Source organism: Papio anubis, chromosome 4, assembly GCF_008728515.1.
Source record: "Papio anubis isolate 15944 chromosome 4, Panubis1.0, whole genome shotgun sequence".
In the NCBI taxonomy this organism is placed as follows: domain Eukaryota; kingdom Metazoa; phylum Chordata; class Mammalia; order Primates; family Cercopithecidae; genus Papio; species Papio anubis.
In genome coordinates, this window is record NC_044979.1 from 60,861,870 (window position 1) to 60,883,114 (window position 21,245).

The 21,245-nt window shown below is 32.6% G+C and overlaps 1 protein-coding gene across 11 annotated transcripts in view; it reads right to left on the minus strand.

Moving 5' to 3' along the window:
• The window catches only part of CACNA2D1 (calcium voltage-gated channel auxiliary subunit alpha2delta 1), a 506,034-nt gene that overhangs the window by 10,076 nt on the left and 474,713 nt on the right, over positions 1-21,245 (minus strand). For 6 of the 11 annotated variants that reach the window (XM_021936120.2, XM_021936123.2, XM_021936118.2 and 3 more), the window contains 14 exons: positions 18,626-18,723; positions 15,588-15,675; positions 14,476-14,538; positions 13,692-13,795; positions 12,744-12,830; positions 11,455-11,522; positions 11,018-11,056; positions 9,505-9,576; positions 8,111-8,263; positions 7,956-8,008; positions 6,015-6,070; positions 5,468-5,597; positions 3,335-3,444; positions 2,892-2,974 (listed from right to left, as the gene is read on the minus strand). In XM_021936120.2, the coding sequence (XP_021791812.1) occupies positions 2,892-2,974; positions 3,335-3,444; positions 5,468-5,597; positions 6,015-6,070; positions 7,956-8,008; positions 8,111-8,263; positions 9,505-9,576; positions 11,018-11,056; positions 11,455-11,522; positions 12,744-12,830; positions 13,692-13,795; positions 14,476-14,538; positions 15,588-15,675; positions 18,626-18,723 (1,204 nt within the window). Of the gene's footprint in view, positions 1-53; positions 1,134-2,891; positions 2,975-3,334; positions 3,445-5,467; positions 5,598-6,014; positions 6,071-7,955; positions 8,009-8,110; positions 8,264-9,504; positions 9,577-11,017; positions 11,057-11,454; positions 11,523-12,743; positions 12,831-13,691; positions 13,796-14,475; positions 14,539-15,587; positions 15,676-18,625; positions 18,724-21,245 lie in introns of those variants that run through there. The other 5 variants (XM_021936116.2, XM_021936121.2, XM_021936119.2 and 2 more) reach the window with 1 other exon arrangement.

Genomic DNA, 21,245 nt, shown 5'->3' on the forward strand with positions numbered 1-21,245 from the left:
TGAATGAAGGGAAAATAAGGACAATTATGGAAACATATTTGGTAACACTTTTCTTGTGTAATCGTTGACTACCTATGAACTTCTTTAAGGAATCAATAATATTTCAAATAGTTGTATACATATCAATTTTTAAAATGTTTATATGAAGATATTTAATTTTAGTATTTTAATTATTACAGTAATGTTTCCTTTGCTTGGAGTCTTTTGCCATGAAAACCATTCTTTTATTATCTCAGAAGACAAGTGGTTATTTTCTGAGACTCCCTCTGCTATTCTACTCCCCACCCTCTACCACCCCTGCCTGTGAATTCACTCCATTCATAGTAATGGCCACATCTCCATCTAGTGGCTTCCTAATCAATGACTACCTGGAAACCGATGACAAACACAACAAACATGTGTGCTGTAGTAACACAATCATGATGATTCCAGAGCATTAGAAAAGAAATTGCAAAACAGTAAATGAAGAACTAAACGCAAATGCAAGCGCCGAAACCTCTCTTTAGTAGTACTGAATACAGAACTCAGAAATTTCTTCAAAGGTTAATAATTTTGGGCTAGATAATGTAATATTAAATAAAATGAACTTAGAAACTGGAAGCACTTATTCTAAAATATTTCAATATTGAGAGTAAAAATCTAAAAAGTTATTTAAGTCAGATTTATTTTAAAAAGTAGAAAAATCTGAAAGGAATTAAATTTGCGTTAGCATCTTTTGTAAATAAACTGAGATAACCACCTCTAAAAATTGTCATTAGATAGTTCTCATATCATGAAGCATGTATATTTGTCTCTGCAATGACAATTTTTATACAAAAACTTTATGAAAAAAATCATTTTTACATAAATATTGAAAACTAATATGTTTCATTTAGGATTAGAAATTTACATGCCATTTGAAATCAGCTATTTCCAAAACAACATTGGTCCTGAGATTTTAATAACCTAGTTTCAGGAACATTAATATTATGGATTTAGGGATATGGGTGATTTTCTAAAATTTCAAGCCAAAAACAAAAAGAAAAATTAGAGAAAGTGACTGACCATCCACACCACATGAAAACTTGCAGTAAAATGAAGATAGGAGCTGACATCATGGTACAGGCACCACTCGTTGTGCATTTAAGTTGATCCTATTAATAACGGGCAAAGTAGCAAGTACAGGAAAAGGAAAGAAAACACAGAAAAGAAGACATACAAGATGAGATTTCATGCAATTTGCTGGCAGTTAACGTGAGTCTCCATCCAGAGCAGATTCACAGTGACCATTGCAAATAAGCATTACCAAAATACTCCACTGCTAAAGAAACACAAGATATTATTAGCACACCAAGCTACTGAGCAACAGTTGTACTTTCACACACAACCTGTTTATAGGAGCTTCAATTGCTGAACATTTTTGTCTTGGTCAAATCTTTTTAATGCCTTGATCATAAGATAGAGCCTCCTAGAATAATATTTTGGGCAAGAGGGTTTTTATGTCATTTTTTCAAGTTCTTCTGAATTTAATATTCCTACTGTCAAAAAATGGTGGCAAATAGTTGATGAGTGAAGCTTCTCTAACGAGTGACATGACCCTTGGCGCTTCATAAAATATTCTTTGGGAAATAATTTTACATGGGCAACTTGCTGAAGGTGTAGTAGGCAGAATAACATGAGTCCTCCTATCTGGACTTTAAATGTCTTAAGGAGAAAAAAAAAAAAAAAACCCAACCCTTAGTGGCATTGTTGAAATACTTTCCCTAGCAAGGATCAATAATCCCTCACAGAGATAACTGGGATTGACTGGCTAATACATCTTGAATTTTTTAGTCCCCATCACTGATTTTATTTCTTTCTTTGCTCCATTTTTACTTTATATTATCTGTGAAATGTTTTATCCTTTCTGGGACAAATGCAGCTATGTATTTGAGTAGGTAAACCTCTTCTAAATAACTCTTAAAAATGCATATTAATCAATAGATGTTCTGACCTATTTTTAGAATAAACAATTTATGAGATAATGCATTACACGTTTGGATGCTCATTGGTGTGTGCAAGCCACTTCATGCAGTGGCACACCTTGAAGAATCAGAATTGGGAAGTATCGTATTTAAAATTAGTTAAAAAGAGGTGGACAGAGATTTTTATGTGGACTTCATCTTTGAGAATAGATTAGTATTTCTAAAGCATAAAGCTAATGTATTACATACTGATGATGTATTACCTACCTTGTACATAATCAATACACAATAAGTCAGAATAGTATTTATTAGGGAAAGATAGATGAACTATAGGAAACGTAGTAAGCCATCTTTAAGTGACATATATTTAATATGATTTGTAATATTTTATCAAACTAACCCTGTGTAATTGACCTGGTCTAATTTCAAACACCAGAAAAAGAAATTAAATAATACAAGTCTAATATGTGATAGAATCAGAAACCATCCAAAAGAAACTAGAACTCCATAATAATAAGACAATGGCTGTATAACAGGTTTTTCAATTCACTGAAGACGAATATAACTAATAAAAATGTAATAAACTTAATTTTTATATCTTCAGGATTGGAATATAAATAGAGGCAACAAATATAATTAACATTTACTATGAGTTAATTATTTATTAATCTTGAAAATCAGATTTATGACCTTGGATTATTAGTCAATTGATTGGAATTGTGTTTGAAAGCACAATTTCTGTGGGAAGGACATACAAAAGAAGCAACTGTTAAGTTTATGCTAACCATGAAAACTACTGAAATGAAAAAAATCTACCAGCAAGTATGTCATGTTAATGAGAAAAACTATGGTTAAGACATTATGTTTGAGTTAAATTGTCTCCTTGAATTCTTGTGGCCAGTGAGCATTAATTTATAGTATTTCAATCCAGTAGAAGTGTGATCTTACCAAGACATTGTTATCAAAGCAGACATCAGGCCCTTTTCGGTATCTGGGTTGCTTAACCATGTCACAAGGATTTGGACCATCAGCTAAAGAGGCTTGTTAAGGAATCTCTTGTTAGTTTTTTTTCCACATGACTAAAAATAAATACAATGCAATGTATTTCCCGAAACATGTAAGAGATAACTTATACATCATTACTCTCATCCAACACAATTCAAGTACATTGGGATTTAAAGAACTAAATTGTGAATTATCCTTTTCTGTGTAGCATAATTATTATTGACATTCCAACCAAATTTTGAGTGAGGAATCCATTATGCCTTTGCGAGGTGATCAGAGCAGTCTAATATTTTTCCTCTTTATGAGCATAAACAATGTGACAAGATTCAAAATGCATTATTTTAAGATGTTTTTCCTTTCCAGATAGCTCTGATGTCAAAGGATACAAGTCTGTTCTGCTTGTATGAGCAGTCGTGTGTCACAGGGACATGTCCCTTTGCTCTCAACCATTATGAATATTAAGTTGGTGTTCATAAGCTTTTCGCCATGAAAGATTCTGCAAAATACGATATCACAGAAAATGAGTATCTTTGTCTAAATAAATGGAAATATTTCAAAGATTCTTACATATTAAAATGAAAGACAAAATATGACATTTGAAACATAAACCATTCCAAGCACAACAGGAGTATGATTTTAGAAGGAAAAAAAAGTTTCATTTATTAGTGTGAAAATATTACCTATGTCAAATGAATAAAAAATTGCAATAGATGTTTTATGTGTGACCATTTTAAAGTATTAGTTCTCATTGCAAAATAAGCACTATTTAGTTGTTGATGCACATACAAAAATTTCTTTACACTTACAAATAATTGTGATACTTATCACTGAAAATATGCCAAAGTTGCCTTATTTTACAGATAACACAACAGGGAATACAAAAATGTCTAGGCATCTTGCCCAAACTAAGGGCAGAGAAAAGTCCGGAACAGTGCTATTAAGCAAAGTTTCTGTGAAGATGGAAAAGTTTTTTACACTGTCCAGTATGGTAAATACCAACCACTCAAGGGGTATTGGGCACTTAAAATGTGACAAGTGTGACTGAGGCACAAAATTTTAATTTTAATAACTGTAACTGAAATTTCGATGGCCACCTATGGGTGGTAACTACTGCATTGGACAACACAGACATGGACAGAATCAAGGGTTTTGAATTCCATCCCCTGTTTTGTCCACACCTTAAGCTGCTCTTACTTTAGTAACCAACACAGAAAATGTAAATATATATCACTAAAAAAGTAATTTCTTCATCATTATACATTTTGCAGAAAAGTGGGATTTTCTTTTTGCTCTGTTAAGCTTTGATTTCCATAAAACAAATCAAAAGGAAAGTATGATTCAATTTAATGTCTTGGTTATATTGACCTTCACTTTACAATTTAACTTACTTCTTTAAGCACACATTGCTCTTGCTGAATGTCAATTAATAAAAGGCCAATGACTGTGAAACTCTGATGTATCCAATAAACATGCCACAATTCCATTTCCTGAGGTCCATAGCCTGATACGCTAATCTCCTCTAAACAAGATAGTCTGCTTTTTTGTGAGTTCATGCTTGACTCCTCCTCTTCATATATTCTACCTCCTCCTTGGACATAGAGGTATGCTAGAGAAAGTCATAAAACATACCACGTCTACTAAAAATTCATGAGAGGTTGCTTAGCCCCTCTTGCAAAAAATTTTTTAAACTATTCTGGCACTTTCATAATCTCAGATTACCTCACTTCCTCCTATTTCTTCTTCTGCTATGGTAACATTTCTTCTAAAATAACCTGCCCTCCACCTCTAAAAACAAAGTGTCTCTACTCTGTGCTTTGTAGGCTGTGACTTGCTGCTCTCTTCTCAGGAATCTTGTGGCATTAATTATTACTTTCCCCTCAAAATCCCCATCTTGCCTTTCTCCTCTATCCTCATTACAATAAAATTAAATTCTCCATCTCTTCCCAACATTTTAAAAGATATTTTATGGATACTGACTAAACATTAACCATGACCTAAGAAAATTGTATTTTTTCCCAGTTCCTTCAAATTCAAATAAAGATAACATTCAGTTCTTCAAGTCAGAGAAGACTAGAAGTAAAAACAAAACAAGACTTTTTTTTTGTAAATCTGTTTAGTTACCATATAGAAAAATAATTCATATTTGGCTTAGAATTATTTAGAATTACTAATATATTTAATTTTATAACTTTATATTAGAAATTTTTAATATGGGTTATTTTAGGAAAAAAGTTAAAATATCAAATTTCTCTATGTTCTGCCTAAAGAGAAAGTAATTATCTTGATCATGTAATTATTATTATAGTTGAAGAAATAACAGCTTATCAAAGTTAGAATTTTAAAAATTATAAATTTTAAAAGCCTACAGAGAAACTAAAGATCTCTGACAATTTCAACTTAAAACAATTACTCACATCTCTGGCTCCAACACAACTTTCAGTTTTTTCTGTAATGATTATAACAGTATATACAATTTCTTAATGAAATAGGACGACTCCAGAAATAAAGAAAGAAATTACCTGGAACAGTTTCCACAGTCTAATACACCACTGAATGATTTACTATCGTTATCGAAGAAATACTGGGTTTGTTCAGTAATGCAGCTCTGCTTTGACAGGGAGGCTGTAAAGTCATCATCCTCCATCTCAACTTGGGTGGGGAGAGGGGGGTAAAAACAAAGAACACCATTAGGAGGGGCCACTGTAGTCAGTCCCCTGGAGTCTTCACTTCTCACAGAGCAAAATAAATGTCTAAGACCAGGAGGCCTGGACTGGCTTGTTTACTGCTGTGTAATATCGTGGCAGCCCGTAATAGATGTCTGATAAATATCAATAGAATAAATTAATTTAAATACATGATGGCTATGAGATCAAGGCCAATGTGACCTAAGTAATTTCTAAGACATTAGGAAAGGTTGGACAAAAAGTTGCTAGCTCTAAAATTATGAGATGGGTGATCTGTTTTCTCTTTCTCACACAAATATTCTCTGAATTTGCTGAACTCAAGCATATCCCCCCAAATAATTTTTATTGTTATGACAGTGACAAGGTCTGAGCATTTACATACCTGCCTCAAGGAGTCGTGGAAAGGTCAAACTCAAGAGAAACTGCTGTAGAATAGACCTGAATTTTTCAAATAAAAAAAAAATAATAAAAATCTAGGGAAAAATGTGTTTTTACATGCACACATACACATACTGTTTCCTTTTATCTTTTTGGGAAGGAAAGTCTAGGAGTGTTTTTATTTAAGTATTTTTAAAATTATATAACACATTGTAACCTTTCTTGAATGTGTCAAAGAAGTCATGAAATCAGAAGTGTTCAGGTCTTGTTTTGGACCAAGTGAGACACAGTGTGTTAAGAAGCCTAATAGGCAATATTATCAAGCAGAAGTGTTCACTCTAAGAAGGAGAATGTCAGTCTTTCAGCGCATAGGTTTTTACATTCATTACATCTCCTTATTTTAGCTTTTAAAACCATTCGTTTTTTGAATTCCCCCCGCCCCCAACAAAGAAACAACACTGTTTATACCATGGGTTTGAATTTAACTATTTACTTTGTAATACAGAAAATATTTGTAAATATGTAATGTAACTTTCATGAAACAAAATATACATATTATATAGAGAGATATGGCACATTTCAGTTTTTTTTTTTTTTTTTTTTTTTGAGACGGAGTCTCGCTCTGTAGCCCAGGCTGGAGTGCAGTGGCCGGATCTCAGCTCACTGCAAGCTCCGCCTCCCGGGTTCACGCCATTCTCCGGCCTCAGCCTCCCGAGTAGCTGGGACTACAGGCGCCCGCCATCTCGCCCGGCTATTTTTTTTATTTCTTAGTAGAGACGGGGTTTCACTGTGTTCGCCAGGATGGTCTCGATCTCCTGACCTCGTGATCCGCCCATCTCGGCCTCCCAAAGTGCTGGGATTACAGGCTTGAGCCACCGCGCCCGGCCACATTTCAGTTTTATAGTAACTGACAACTGAGCCAAATTTCTAGAACTGAATTTAGTTTAAAACAAGTGGGGGTGGGAGGGGATATAGGATAAAGAAAGTATTTCAGGGTCATGATGAAATTTTAAAAGCCTACTGAAATTAATATATAAAATCACATCAGAAAATACCATTTTTCAGAATAAAACAGAATTTTCTAAATCTTTCAAAAAATCTCAAAATTTTAAAATCCTAAAATCTTCTTTGCTGCTTTAATGATATCATCACTTAATTTTAGCTGGGCAAACCTCAACATCAAATGAATATTGTACATTAATCTACGTGGAATAGGGCTAACAATACAGTGTGATGATACCAAAAAAAAAAAAAAAAAAAAAAAAATCAGAGGGGAGAGAAGGAAGAGGGAGATAATGGATCCCAGACGTAACAGGTTTAGTTACAACTAAACAATAAGAAATGTGATCTTCCAGACTTTCCATAGTGCCACAATTGACCATTTGAATGTCTTATTTTCATAGGTTGTAGGGTCTACAGGTGAGGGATGGGGGAGGTTTGGAAGGTAGAATCGGTGAAAAGAAACAATTAGATCCATTTCAGCAACATGATGCCTCTAAAATGATACCAGTACTTGTATCAATAGTAAAGAGGTAGAAGGTTGCCATCATGCCATGAATTTGATGCATGCAGACATCCAACTTGGATACTAAAGACAATTAAATTGTAACTTCTTACAGATCAATACACCTAAAATTGGTGTAATACTTTTATAAATAATACAAATGAAAAGAATTTCAATAGATGTGTAGAGGAAAGAAGACTCTAAAGAGGTTGAAGTTTACATGCACATAACATTGTTTTCATATGAGAAACTGAATAATGGTAATTTTATAGTGTTCACTTAGGAAAAAATATCAATATTACCAATAAGTGATGCAGAGAATGAAAAAACCTTAACTCCCTTAATAAAAAATTTGAGTGTCGCCTAAATCCATATTTTCATCAGATGTTTTTCTATTTTACAACTTCTTTCATTACCAATAAAACTAAAATTTTGACCTACCAGGCAGCAGCAGTGGCCCACCAGCCAATTTGTAATATGTCTGCTATTGATGGCTATAAAATAAAATAATAAAGTCATTTCAGTAGTCTACTTGATACTGAGGACACTTGAGTATCCTCTCGAGAAGAATTGATTAGACTGTGGATATTACTGACCACATATGCTGAGCGATGTCCTGCTCCTTGTTTTGGTGCAGCACCAGGCTCGCATACTGACTGATAATCATAAGATTTGTTAAAAGCATAAACTGATATATTAACCAGGTGTCTCATCAAGCTGGGATCAATCTCTCCAAAAAATCGTCCAATCTGGTGAAGAAAAAAATCATAAAGCAATGTGTACTTAAAATGTAAGTCAAAAATGAACATTGGAATCACCACTACAGTGAAAAGAAATAATACAGAGAAACTGAACTACAACCGAGGAGCTTAAAAACAAAAGCAAATGAGAAACTATATGACACTGTGAACAAATTAAAATGAGAGTAAGTGTTCTCATTACTCAGTGGGGCTGTGTGATGTTTTATTTGTGGAAGGAATGGACACACATTACTAAGCACTAAATCACAATCAAATGCCTCCCAGATGAATAAAACAGGGGTGGGGAATGAAGAGGTGTAAGTCAAAGGGTACAAAGAAGCAGTTATGTAGAATGCATCAGCCTAGAGATTCAATATACAACAGAGGACTGTAGTTAATAATACTGTTTTGTCTACCAGAAATTTGATGAGAGTAGATTTTAAGTCTTCTTACCATACTGCAAAAAAGGTTAACAACCTGAGATGATGGATGTTAATTGGCTTGACTTCAGTAATCACTTAACTATGCAAATCAAAACATTTTGTTGTACATCTTAAACATATACAATAAAAAAAAGATCAAATGCCTCCCTGGGGAATGGAAAAGTAGCATAAATGAGAGAGCAGGCTGGCCTAGAAAAAGAACTTGTAGGGACTGTGATGAACTGGAACAAGTCCCATCTAAAGGGGCAATCACGAGTTAATCAGCTTCAGCCCATAAACACTGTCATCCAGAAAACAAAAAAAAGCCTAGTGTTGAGATCTCTTTTGCTTTTTCCAAAAAAGAGAAGCCAGGAATACAGATTCAGATGCGAAATTAATTGGCATCTAATTCAAATTTGTTAAAAATCTTGTATGAGGTAAATAGCCTATGTGCTGCTAATTTGCAGATTTGAGACTAGAAATCACATCAGTTTTAACCAGCTATATATTAAATTAGATATCATCAACTGACAAATTTTGAAGTGAAAATTTTCTAAATATCTGAAAGATTAAAAAGGTCATATCATGCTAAAATTCTGAACTGTATGTTTTAATGATACCAGTACTAAAATGTAAAATCAAATAACATAAAAACTAGACTTAGCATGCCTTTCTTAATGGTTTACATAATATTAAGCATTTTACAAATTATTTTATGATAGAAACAAAACATCTCATCAATTTCTAAAACACTGAAAGAGGTTTTGTAATGTTGATCAGGGAAACACACTTTGGAAAGCCTAATTCTCTCTTATTTCAGGCACATACCTGATTAGTATAATCATCATGATTTGCCATCAAAAGAAACCCACCGTCATCCAGAATTACACAATCCATTACCTACCAAAAATAAAATGAAGAGTTAACACATTTTTAGAAAGGTTTGGAGGTTGTATTGTCTTTACCCCATTATATGTACATGATTAGAGCAATAAAAAATAGAAAATTTTAAATGACTATCTTCTCTTGAACGTATATATATGTTCATGAAATTCTGGTGAAATAAAGGCACGCATAGATTTATATCAAACCATCCATTTGAGACTGTCAATTCAGTCTGAACAAATCATAAAAGCAAATTCAAAATAATCTTTTTACCACTTTCGTGTCATCTAAATGATCCAGAAAAGTGGATAATTATTTAATGATGAATAACTGATTTAAACACATACTTAGGATTTCAACAAAAAGATATTTTAAAAAAATCATTTTAGTTATCCTGTTTCACAGACTTAAAACACGTCAGTACTATAAGACTATAATTATTTCATATTTTCAGATTGAAAATATGTAGTTGGATAATTGGAGATTTAAAAGCAAAATGCAAAACAAAAAATGTCCATGGTTAAGAAAATACTTAATTCACCCTGAAACATAGGATAAATTCCTACCTAGTTTAAAGCATGTTTTAATGTATGAAAATCAATATAATTTGTATTTAATAAAATCACAAATAAAAACATTGTTTTCAAAGTTGAGGATGTAATGCATTGCATTTTCCTAATGTGGAAGCAGCTTATTACTAAATTTTTTGCTCTTAAAACAGCTACTGCATAGTCTATGTCAAATAGATAAGTTACAAAAATCATTGAAATTATTGGCTCATAATTCCACATGAGTAGGAGTGATAAAGATGATATAAACCGCCTGTTTCCCTTGGAGATATGCAGACACACATAAGAGGACTGGAAGAAAATATCGTTTCATCATTGTTACTCAATTTTTAGAATTAGAGCATCTTCAACTTTTGAACAAAGTTCACATTTCCTTTTTCAATTTCTCAAACAGATGTGAAAGTAATACAACTTAAAACTCAATCCATGTAACTAGAACTTTATAATAAACTGAAATACTTCTGGGTTTAGTTAAAAAAAAATTTTCCTATAACTATATAATACAGTGTGAACAAATTTAGAGAAAGTGTGATAGGTGAGAGAAAACTGCATTGATAACCAATAGGGATGCTTTGGTTAGAAACTTCCTATCCAGAAATAGAGCTAAACATAAATATGTACAAAAGAATGTAACACCGTTGAGACCGAAGAGAACCATCACATTGACATGACTACTTTTTTAACCTTCCAAGGACATATACATATTTTTAAAAATTCAAGCATTTCACGTTCAAAATCAAAAGCATATAAATTCAAATGAATATATTATTTCACATTTCCGTAGAATTTTTTAGCCTTTGATTAAAAATTCCTGCATATTTTTTGTCATCATTCTAGTAACACAGGGAAATATTGTACTCAAAAGTGATTTTAAACAGTTTTCTTACATCACTGTTTCTTTTGCAGTCACAAACTGGACCAGCACACTGAAAGACAAAAAACCGAATATTACATTTTTTTTAGCAGTTGGATTTTAATTACATTATTACCATGTTATAATTAGAAATTCTGGAATAATTTATCCAGTAGAAAAATGAGATTAAACAGTCTAGTCCATAAGAAACAGAAGTTTTATCTTTAAAATTAGAAAATGTCAATCAATATATAAACTAGCATTGCATGTTGTAACCTTGAAATACTTTTATTACATATTGACTAATTTAAACAAAAAGCTTTGAAAAAATAGGAATTCAGAATTCTGCTTCAGTGTAGTGGTACTGAGAACGTATTTGCCTTATGTTTATTTGTATAAAGACCTTATTTTTTTCCTACTGAATTTTGAAAACATTAAATATAGCATAAGAATTTTTTTAAACTATCTTACCGGATCTCTGATTGAGGTTTTGGTGAAATTCTCTATCCAGGAATTTACATCGATTTTAATTCCAACAACTGGAAAATTAATTTGAATTAATTCAAAGGCATAATTACCTGTAATACAACCTTTGCAATATGACAGTTTAATTGTTTTGATAGCAAGTATCAGATTATAGTTTATTACAGAAGTTTTAGTCTTTTGTTCTTAAGAAATAATGCTAATAGCTCTTAAACTATTACATAAATTGTAATTTATATTCACAAAGAGTGTATTCATTAGCCACAACCTGACCAATTAACTAATACAATAAGCTAAATAAAAAACATTAGTGTCAGGAGAGCCTCATAAACTTGAGGTCACTCAAATGGTATATTTTAAGAGGTTTCCCTAACTCCACCAGTGCTTGCAGTAGGTGCTTAATAAATCTTTGCTGAAAGAGTGAACAGATGAATGGATGAGTAGGTGGGTTAGTAGGAGAGTGGGTGAATAAATGAATGGCTGAGAGAATAACTGATTTAGTAAGTAAATGAGCAATTGAGTGAATGAAGGAATAGGTGGATGAGTTAGTAAGTGATGGAGTGAATTAATGTAATAGATCCACTGATGGGGTAAAGCTGCCCTCAGGAGAAGGAAGGCTCAAAATACTCTCCTTTATAACTTCAAACACTGAATCATACAATCAAAAAAAAAACTAATAGCTTTAACCTTATTGTATGCACTCCCTCTAGCCCACTTCCGATCCTCATGGATGCTCACTTTTACTATGTTTGTTTACTTGCCTATTTTTCCAAAAAGTCGTTTTTCTATATATTTTATAGCAAGTTTTTAACTGAGCCCTACTTAATTCACTTTAACAGACACCTAGTAGGATATAGTATAATTATGCCATATTTATCTTTTCCCTCAGGGCTGGAAACTTAACTTTTTTGTACAAATATGTAACTCCTTGGCCATATAACTTTGTATGTATTTTAAAGTATTAAGAGAGACTTCTGGAGTGGGGTTGCTAATCCAACATTAAAATTTATTATTATTATACTAAACTGATTCCATAAATTTGTCTCAGACTATAAACATACACACAGTTTTGAAAATTTCTCAAATCTATGTAGTATCAATTTGATTTTATCCCAACTTCATAGGTAACTAGTTACATTTTATTTAATTTTTTAAGTATGCGTGCCTTTGTTGTTTGAGACCTTCTGATGACCTTGATAAACACTGCCAGTTTATAACATAAATGCCAAGTAACATTTAATTGTGGTTGTGTTTTTGTAATTAATATGTATCCTTACCTGCAGGTTTAAGAAGTTTCCCTTGAATATATATTTCTACAGCTTTGCTTACCATAATGCCCGATTCATAGGCACCAGGTCCACTTTCTAAAAAATAAATAAATAAACAAACACCTATCAAGATGTATTGATTAATAATATTGATTTTCTGTCGTTAGATACAGATGGATAGTATTTTGCTTAAAAATTCTAGCATCTATAAACTATAAAAATGTTTGTGCTCTCCTTCCTCTCTTCTTCCTTTGTATATACTAGGCTAACTAGTATATCCAAGAATTGGTTTGTATTCATTGATTCGGGGGCATTAATTAGCTTGGTTACATCTGCTTTCACAACAATTGTTAAAATATTAGGGAGTTCTGCTGAAGTGAAGTGGAAAGATTGATTCTGGATACATAAAACTGACTTTGTCTAAGATATATGTCACTGGCAAAACTTTGAAATTCTCTGAACTTGTTTCCCCATTTATGAAAATAAAGGTAAATAGTACCTATGTGCAAAGACGTTCAGGGATTAAATTACAAGGTTTTTGGGAAATAACTCAAAATATTTTAAAAGATAAGCTATTAATTGTATAATTATATAATTAATACTGATAAAATGTAATTAGTCAATGAAATTACTCTACTTTATTTAATTCCTTAAATGTTTTTCAATACATTTTCAGTTGTAATATGAGGGATTATCTACATGTGTTTCTACTTCTTATGCATGCCTGACAGATATGCTATCTCTAAATTATTGGAAGACTGCTGTGTATGTATTTTGCCTCTTCAACTAAATGATGTTTCTTTTCTATTTTCCTAATGCCTTGCAAATACTCTATTTTTAATGATGACTATTCTGAGTAGTTGACATAAAATGTAGTGACTTTGGGGGAAAGCAGATAGTAGCAATAATTTATTTTTAAGAAAACTGAGAAAAGCTGAATTCCAAAGCAATACTTACTGTTAAAGTAGGGAGCAGTGAAAACATAGTTATCATTATCTAGGCTCCTTTTATAGAAGCTGTCCTCATATGTCTCTGGGTTTTCTTGCCAATTTTCTCCAGCCCTAAGGAGGAAATGGCTCATCATTTGTATTCTTTAATCTAGCTGATAACCTACTTTATCCAATGTGGACTTGCTGAGCTTTACAGATACGCCTACATTTCAGGTATGTCTAAAGAAGTTAGTGGTAATTGATAGCATAACTGATACTCATTACTGAGCAATGCATCAGCATAGCACTAAATTAAGAATCAGAAAAAGCTAACTCCTAGTTTTACTCCATTGTTTACTAGTCAGGTAGTAGGACAAGTAAGTTAATAGGTCAATTAATGTTAGTAAGCATTGGTGACTATTCAACCTACTTCATGAACTGTTATGAAGATAATAGAGACAAGATGCATCAAAGAAGAGTGAAAGACCATGAAGTGCTACATAAATATTGCTGATAGGCTATAATCATTGTGCTCATTTTGCTGGTTTAGCTCATATCTACAAAGAGAAAAATCTCTTTAAATGTCTCTTAAATTTGGTAATAAATATATTTAGCAAGCATTCCAGAATTTTATAATGTCATTTTTCAGAGAAATAAAATCTTTTAATAATGTAAATACTGTAAACAATGGCTCCAATGTAATCTAACGGCAATCAGTTTATTTGAAGAATAGCTTCCTTATGCTGGAATGTACAAATCTTTGGTGCAGTCTTTTGTAATGTACTTGTTTTTACAGATGTTATTTGACTCACTCTTTGGGATAAACTCTGGTAATCCCACCATCAGTCACAACAAATCGTGCTTTCACTCCCTTGCTGGAACAGAAGACAAAAGAAGGAAATGTTCTATTGAACATATTCTAAGATACAAAGTTAGGTGTTGGTGATACAAAGAGAAGTAAGTTTCTAAAGTAAAGGAAGTAAATATATCAATAGATGCACAACAATGTTTTAATAATTTAAATTATGTATGAAATTTGTTACTTGAAAGCTGTTTAAGGAAGACATCTCATAGGAAAATAATGACTGAGGTGCATTTTGAACACGGAATATGAATTGACAGCAATGACACAGAAAGTAGGAAGGTATCACTTGTAGAGAGGAAAGTATGTATAAGGGAAAGCTACCAGAGATGGCTGTTGTTTGGTATAGAAAAAAACATAAGACAAAAGGAGAGAAACAGTAAGAGGTAAAGTTTCAAGTACAAGTTTCTCAATGGTCAGCTAATGAATGATTTTGAATTCCATGTCAGAGAGCTTCACCTGTATCTTGAACTTAGAACTGCATTTTAGGAGTTAGATTCTGGTAAATATGAATTGTATGGAGAATTGACTAGGAGCTGCGTGTGGAGGAATGGAGAACGTTAAAGGCAGAAAAATCAGTTGCTGTGATTTCTTAGAAATGGGATCTTAGGGCCTTGATTATGAGGTAAAGAAGAAAACATTGCTAGGAGAAATATTTAGCATTTAGTGACTGAAAATGGGGTGGAGAAGAGATTATAAATAAGAATCATATTCAGATTTTCTTGACTGGATGTGTGGTAGTGCTATTAGAAATCCAAATAAACACTGACTAGAAATCCTACTTCAGCACAAACAGAAACACACAATCATGCCAATTTAATTTGGTTTATTCACCCTGAAGTGTATGTGCATGAAAAGCTGAGTAATGGCAGACACTAGTACTGAAAAACACCCACAAGTGAAAATGCAAGTTGTCAACAACTGTACAGTGATTTTCTTGAGAAATAATTATCAAATATTACTAATGAACTGTAAATTTTTGAGACTCATACCCAACTTCCACAGGAGAAACGAAACTGAAATGCAGAATATATACTTTTATTAATAAGAACAAATACTTACATATTTTTCTGCTTACTCCAGTAATTTTGGACAAGTTCATTTGTAAAGCCTGCATCAAGCAAGACTCTATTAATCAAATCTGTGTTACCTAACACAGAAAAAGGAGATCATCAGTTACACTCACAGTTCTAAAATTATGATCATAATGAAAAATATATTTTCTATTTTCAAAAGCAGTTTAGAGTAGATATTTCTATGAATTTAAAAATATATTCCATATTCATTTTCTTTGTAATTTTTATATTGTTTATCTTGCCTCACATTTTCCAGGAAATAAATGGATTTAGTAGCAGAAAAATCAATTCTAAATGAGACAAATTATTTTGTAAACTTTATCAAAGTATGAAATAAGCTATGTTAAGAAACAGGAAATCGTCTTTCTTTTGTGTTTTTGTTTATTTCTGTATGGTAGCATGGTGATTCCCAACCACTATAATTTTGTGACAATTTAATGTATACACACACATCAAATTTTATATATGTATATAAAATGTATATATATAGAAACAGAACTACCTCTGAAATTATCAAGTAAAAACATTCAACAAAAAGTTACTGTCTACTTTCACTTTCATTGTTATAAGAAAAGCTGTTTTCATTCTTTTCTATCACAAATATCAAAACATAGGATAATCTTGGAGTAAATAAGACTATGAAAAATTCATTGCCACCCACTGAGGAGCAAGGAATGGAATGAGTATCACAGAGCAGTACAATCCCAAGAATGATTTTGAAATCTACTGGTATTGGTCACAGAACCAATACCAAAGTAGATAATAGGTTGTCATTTCTTGAACAACTGAAGTGCATATTAGCCCAAGTTTAAAGATAATTGAGGAAACAGATGATGAGGATCAAAGGTCAATTATTACATATTCTTAAACAAAAACGTCTGCCTTCTTCCCATTCTCCTTGTTCCTCTCAACCCATTAAGCTCTGAAATAACCTAACAGGTACCCTCTGAAATTTCACATTTATGATAAAATTTGACTCTTTTCAAATAAAGAATATATGTTCTTAACATCCTATTACGATACAAGGTAGTAGTGAGATAGGCTGGAAACATTTTTGTTGCTTTTAATTATTTTAAGTTAATATGCCTTACACCCAGGATTAAAGGATCAATTTAATCCCTATTTTGGAGTAAATTTTAATTCATTCTAGACACTCTTTTTTTTTTACTATATTATTTTAGAAACTGAATCATTAAAAAAACAGTTCATTTGGAAAGTCAATGTTCTAATTGCCTCCAATCCCTTTAGGTAAAACAAAATAAATAGATATAGATATAAAAATTGGATTAAAATAAGTGATTCCAATTATTTTGGAATAAAAAGGAGTGATTCCAATTTTCACAGTGTTCTGAAAAGTATGTTAAGAAAAACATTTCTGATAAACTCTTTTTGCAAGGAATATGAGTGTTTCATAACTTTGGTATCCAATTAAAGGAATAATCAACAATCTTATTACAGTTCTCTAGGAAATGCCTAGTACTCGTTAATAGGAAATAATGACGTAAAATAACATTTCGAAGGCACTAGCTCAGTCTCAGTGAGCTTGTACTGAGTAGAAAGGTTTGGAATCATCATGTGAAGACATGATCAATGTAGACTTCGGCTCCCATGACAGGTTTTCAGAGTGGCTCACTGAAGCCACTAACTAATTTGTGCTAAAGTGAAGGAGCTGGAAAGTTATTTCTTCTCATATGCAATAAATTGAAGTTAAGGGCAGCTTTAAGAAGGGCTCTGCCTTTTTGATAACTGATAAAGTGCTTTGTTTGACCCTTCCTGATAGAAAGATAAATAACTGAAAAAAAAAAAAAAAAAGGAGGAGAAGGAAAAGGAGGGAGGGGAAGAGAAGAACAAAGAGACTCCTCTTTGAAAGAGAACCAAAAAAGTCAAATATGTGTACTTATTCTTTTTCCAAATTTTATTTATGAAGATAAATTTTGCCATGAATTTGGTTTTCCTCTTATTTCCCATTTGTACAGTATTTGTTCTGGTAGTGCTTTTATAATAAATATTTTTTAGGAGAAAAAAAGATTTAGATAGGCCAGGCGCAGTGGCTCAAGCCTGTAATCCCAGCACTTTGGGAGGCCCAGACGGGCGGATCACGAGGTCAGGAGATCGAGACCATCCTGGCCAACACGGTGAAACCCCGTCTCTACTAAAAAAAAATACAAAAAAAAACTAGCCGGGTGACTTGGCGGGCGCCTGTAGTCCCAGCTACTCAGGAGGCTGAGGCAGGAGAATGGCATAAACCCAGGAGGCGGAGCTTGCAGTGAGCTGAGATCCAACCACTGCACTCCAGCCTGGGTGACAGAGCGAGACTCTGTCTCAAAAAAAAAAAAAAAAAGATTTAGATTTGCTAATGATTTAAAAGCCAAGTATCCATAATTTTCTATTAAGCTTAGAGTATGAATGATGCAAATTTACCTGAAAGACAAATATAATGGTTAAAAAATAATTACTAATTTTCTGTTGTCTATTTTAACTTGATTTACCGCATAAATGAAAAATTGCAGAAGCATAATTTTTTAAGACATAAAGTTAACTTGTGATGAAAATAGAATGTCAGGAAGGAAGAAAACCATTAAGTGATACATCTTTATTTATACTTTGGTTTTTATTCTACCCATATTAAAACTCATTATATTATTTGAAGGATATAAATAAATTTATAAAAATGTATGTTTTTCTCTATATAGCAGGCAAAATGCTATAAAAAATCTTCAAAAGATCATTCAAAATTAAATTTCCTAAATTTGAGAGGAGCTAACATGAGCGTGCCATATTTACGTTTAACCATATGAAAGAATCTATTACCTTGTTTTGAAAATTTGATGTAACTAAATAATGAAATAACATTTCTTTAGTTTGCAAAATTAAGGATCAAATTGTTACATTTTACTATTAGAAAGTTATAAAGTAAATAAACAACCAGTACAACATAAAGTAATATGACTATCATATCCTATGATATACTATAAACCAATAGAACCACACTCAAGCAATCATTTTGAATTAATGCATACTTACATGATGGATTGTTTGGAGTTTTTCTATCAATAAACTCATTGAAATTTAAAAGAAATTCAGTGTTATTATCCGATATTTTCAGGTCATTGCAGTAATCTCTGAAAAAAAAATCATTTTGACATATTAGGTATTAAAATCGAAACTTTACAGGGTAATTAAACGTAGTGAAAACTCTTTTTTTTTAATTAGCTATAAGACTTTGCAAACCGTTGAGCTTCTTGTAACTTCCATTTCCTCACTTCTATAATGGACCAATACTTTGCCAGTAAGTGGTGATTATAGGCAATGTGAATTAAACATTTGGCCTTTGGACAGTAGGTGCTCATTAAATATTAGGTTTTGGTGTAGCTACTATACTATTATCATTGTATATCACAGATTTAGGAGTCTCATATAGCAATTAAAACAGAAATCTTGGGGCATGGGAGCAAGGGGTGGGAGAGCATTAGGACAAAAACCTAATGCATGCGGGGCTTAAAACCTAGATGACAAGTTGATAGGTGCAGCAAACCACCATGGCACATACATACCAATATAACAAACCTGCATGTTCCGCACATGTATCCCAGAACTTAAAGTAAAATTTTAAAAAACTTCATACCCAAACGCAATTGAGTGGATATAAAGCTAGTGAAATTTGAATAACATTAGTGGATTGTATTTATGTCAGTTTCCTGGTTGTGATACTGTGTTAAACTTATACAAGATGTTGCCATTGGAGGAAACTGAGTAAAGGGTATATAGGTTCTGTTTGTATTATTTCTTGCAACTGCATGTGAATCTATGATTGTCTCAAAATAAAAAAATAGAAAATAAATTAAAAAAAACCCCAGAAAATAAAAAAAAAAACTAGAAATCTTAAAGTTCATTACATGTTAACATATTTTAATAAAATATTACCAATATTTAAAAAAAGATTTTAAAAAGTGGCAGTGTTTTACATATTTGCAAATTATCTTTAATTCCTGACAAGAGAAGACAAGTATGTCTCTGCAATCAATTGCAAGATTTTGTTTTGGTACATAAAGAAACTTTGTCCTCACAGAGATGAGAGACTTGTTTTTTTTCGGAGATTGTGGCTGTTCTTTTTTTGATAACATACTCAAACTTGTTTATTTGTAATTTATTGATGGGTAGTTGTAACATGGAATGTGAAACAACATTAATAGTTTTTTTTTGTCTTCTGTTACATTAAAATTCCATATTCTTTCTTACACTTTAATCTTTTAAGCATCTGTGATTTTGTAAAATCATAAACTGGTTATTTACAAAATGAGTTGTATACAACTTCCAAATAATGATACATTATACAATATTGACAAATTACACTCATTATTAAGTATTGGGAAGGTATCATGTACATAGTAGCGTATATAACTTTCCCAAAATTCTAATTTTTGTTTGAAAGCTCAGTTTCTGTCACTGGCAGCAAATACTCTTAGTTGTTTTCTTCGACGTAAAAAGCTCATCTGATTTATTTTTGAGAAAATATCTGCTGAGCATCCAAGTCTGAATAACCATAGTTCTGTAATTTGTTCTTTCAAGTAATGTTACATTAAAAAAATGCAGAAAGCACCTTGTTCCCTTCCTAACATAATCATACAAATTCTGTACTTTTTGAGACATCTAAGTTACTCTGGGATACAGTAGCACTTCTAGTTTTATCACATATAATATTAAAAGACATGCACTCAAGGGGAAAACTTCAATAAAATTTATAATTCTGAAATTGGTAGCATGATGCCTCTAGCTTTGTTCTTTTTGCTTAGGTTGTCTTGGCTATCTGGGCTCTTTTTTGGTTCCATATGAAATTTAGTTTTTTCTAATTCTGTGAAGAAAGTCAGTGGTAATTTGATGGGGATAGCACTGAATCTATAAATTACTTTGGGCAGTAAGGAATTCCTGTGTTATTCCATGGGAATATTTCCATTCCTTCCCTTCCTTCCTTCCCTTCCTTCCTTCCTTCCTTCCTTCCTTCCTTCCTTCCTTCCTTCCTTCCCTTCCTTCCCTTCCTTCCCTCCCTCCCTCCCTCCTCCCTCCCTCCTTCCTTCCTTCCTTCCTTCCTTTCTTTCCCTTTCTTTCCTTCCTTCCTTCCTTCCTTCCTTCCTTCCTTCTTTGCTCACTTTCTCTTTCTTTCTTTCTTTCTTTCTTTCTTTCTTTCTTTCTTTCTTTCTTTCTTTCTTTCTTTCTTTCTTTCTTTCTTTCTTATTATTATACCTAAGTTCCATTTTCTTCACCCGTGCAGGTTTATTATATGTACTGTGCCATGTTGGTGTGCCTGCCCATCAACTTCGTCAGCACCATCAGCTTCGTCATTTACATCAGGTATAACTCCCAATGCAATCCGTCCCCCCTCCCCCCTCGTCTTAATCTTATTTCTTTGAGCAGTGTTTTGTAGTTCTCCATGAAGAGGTCCTTCACACACATCCCTTGTAAGTTGTATTCCTAGGTATTTTATTCTCTTTGTAGCAACTGGGAATGGGAGTTCATTCATGATTTGGCTCTCTGTTTATCTATTATTGGTGTACAGGAATGCTTGTGGCCAGGCGCCATGGCTCGTGCCTGTAATCCCAGTACCTTGGGAGACCAAGGCAGGCAGATCACGAGGTCAGGAATTCAA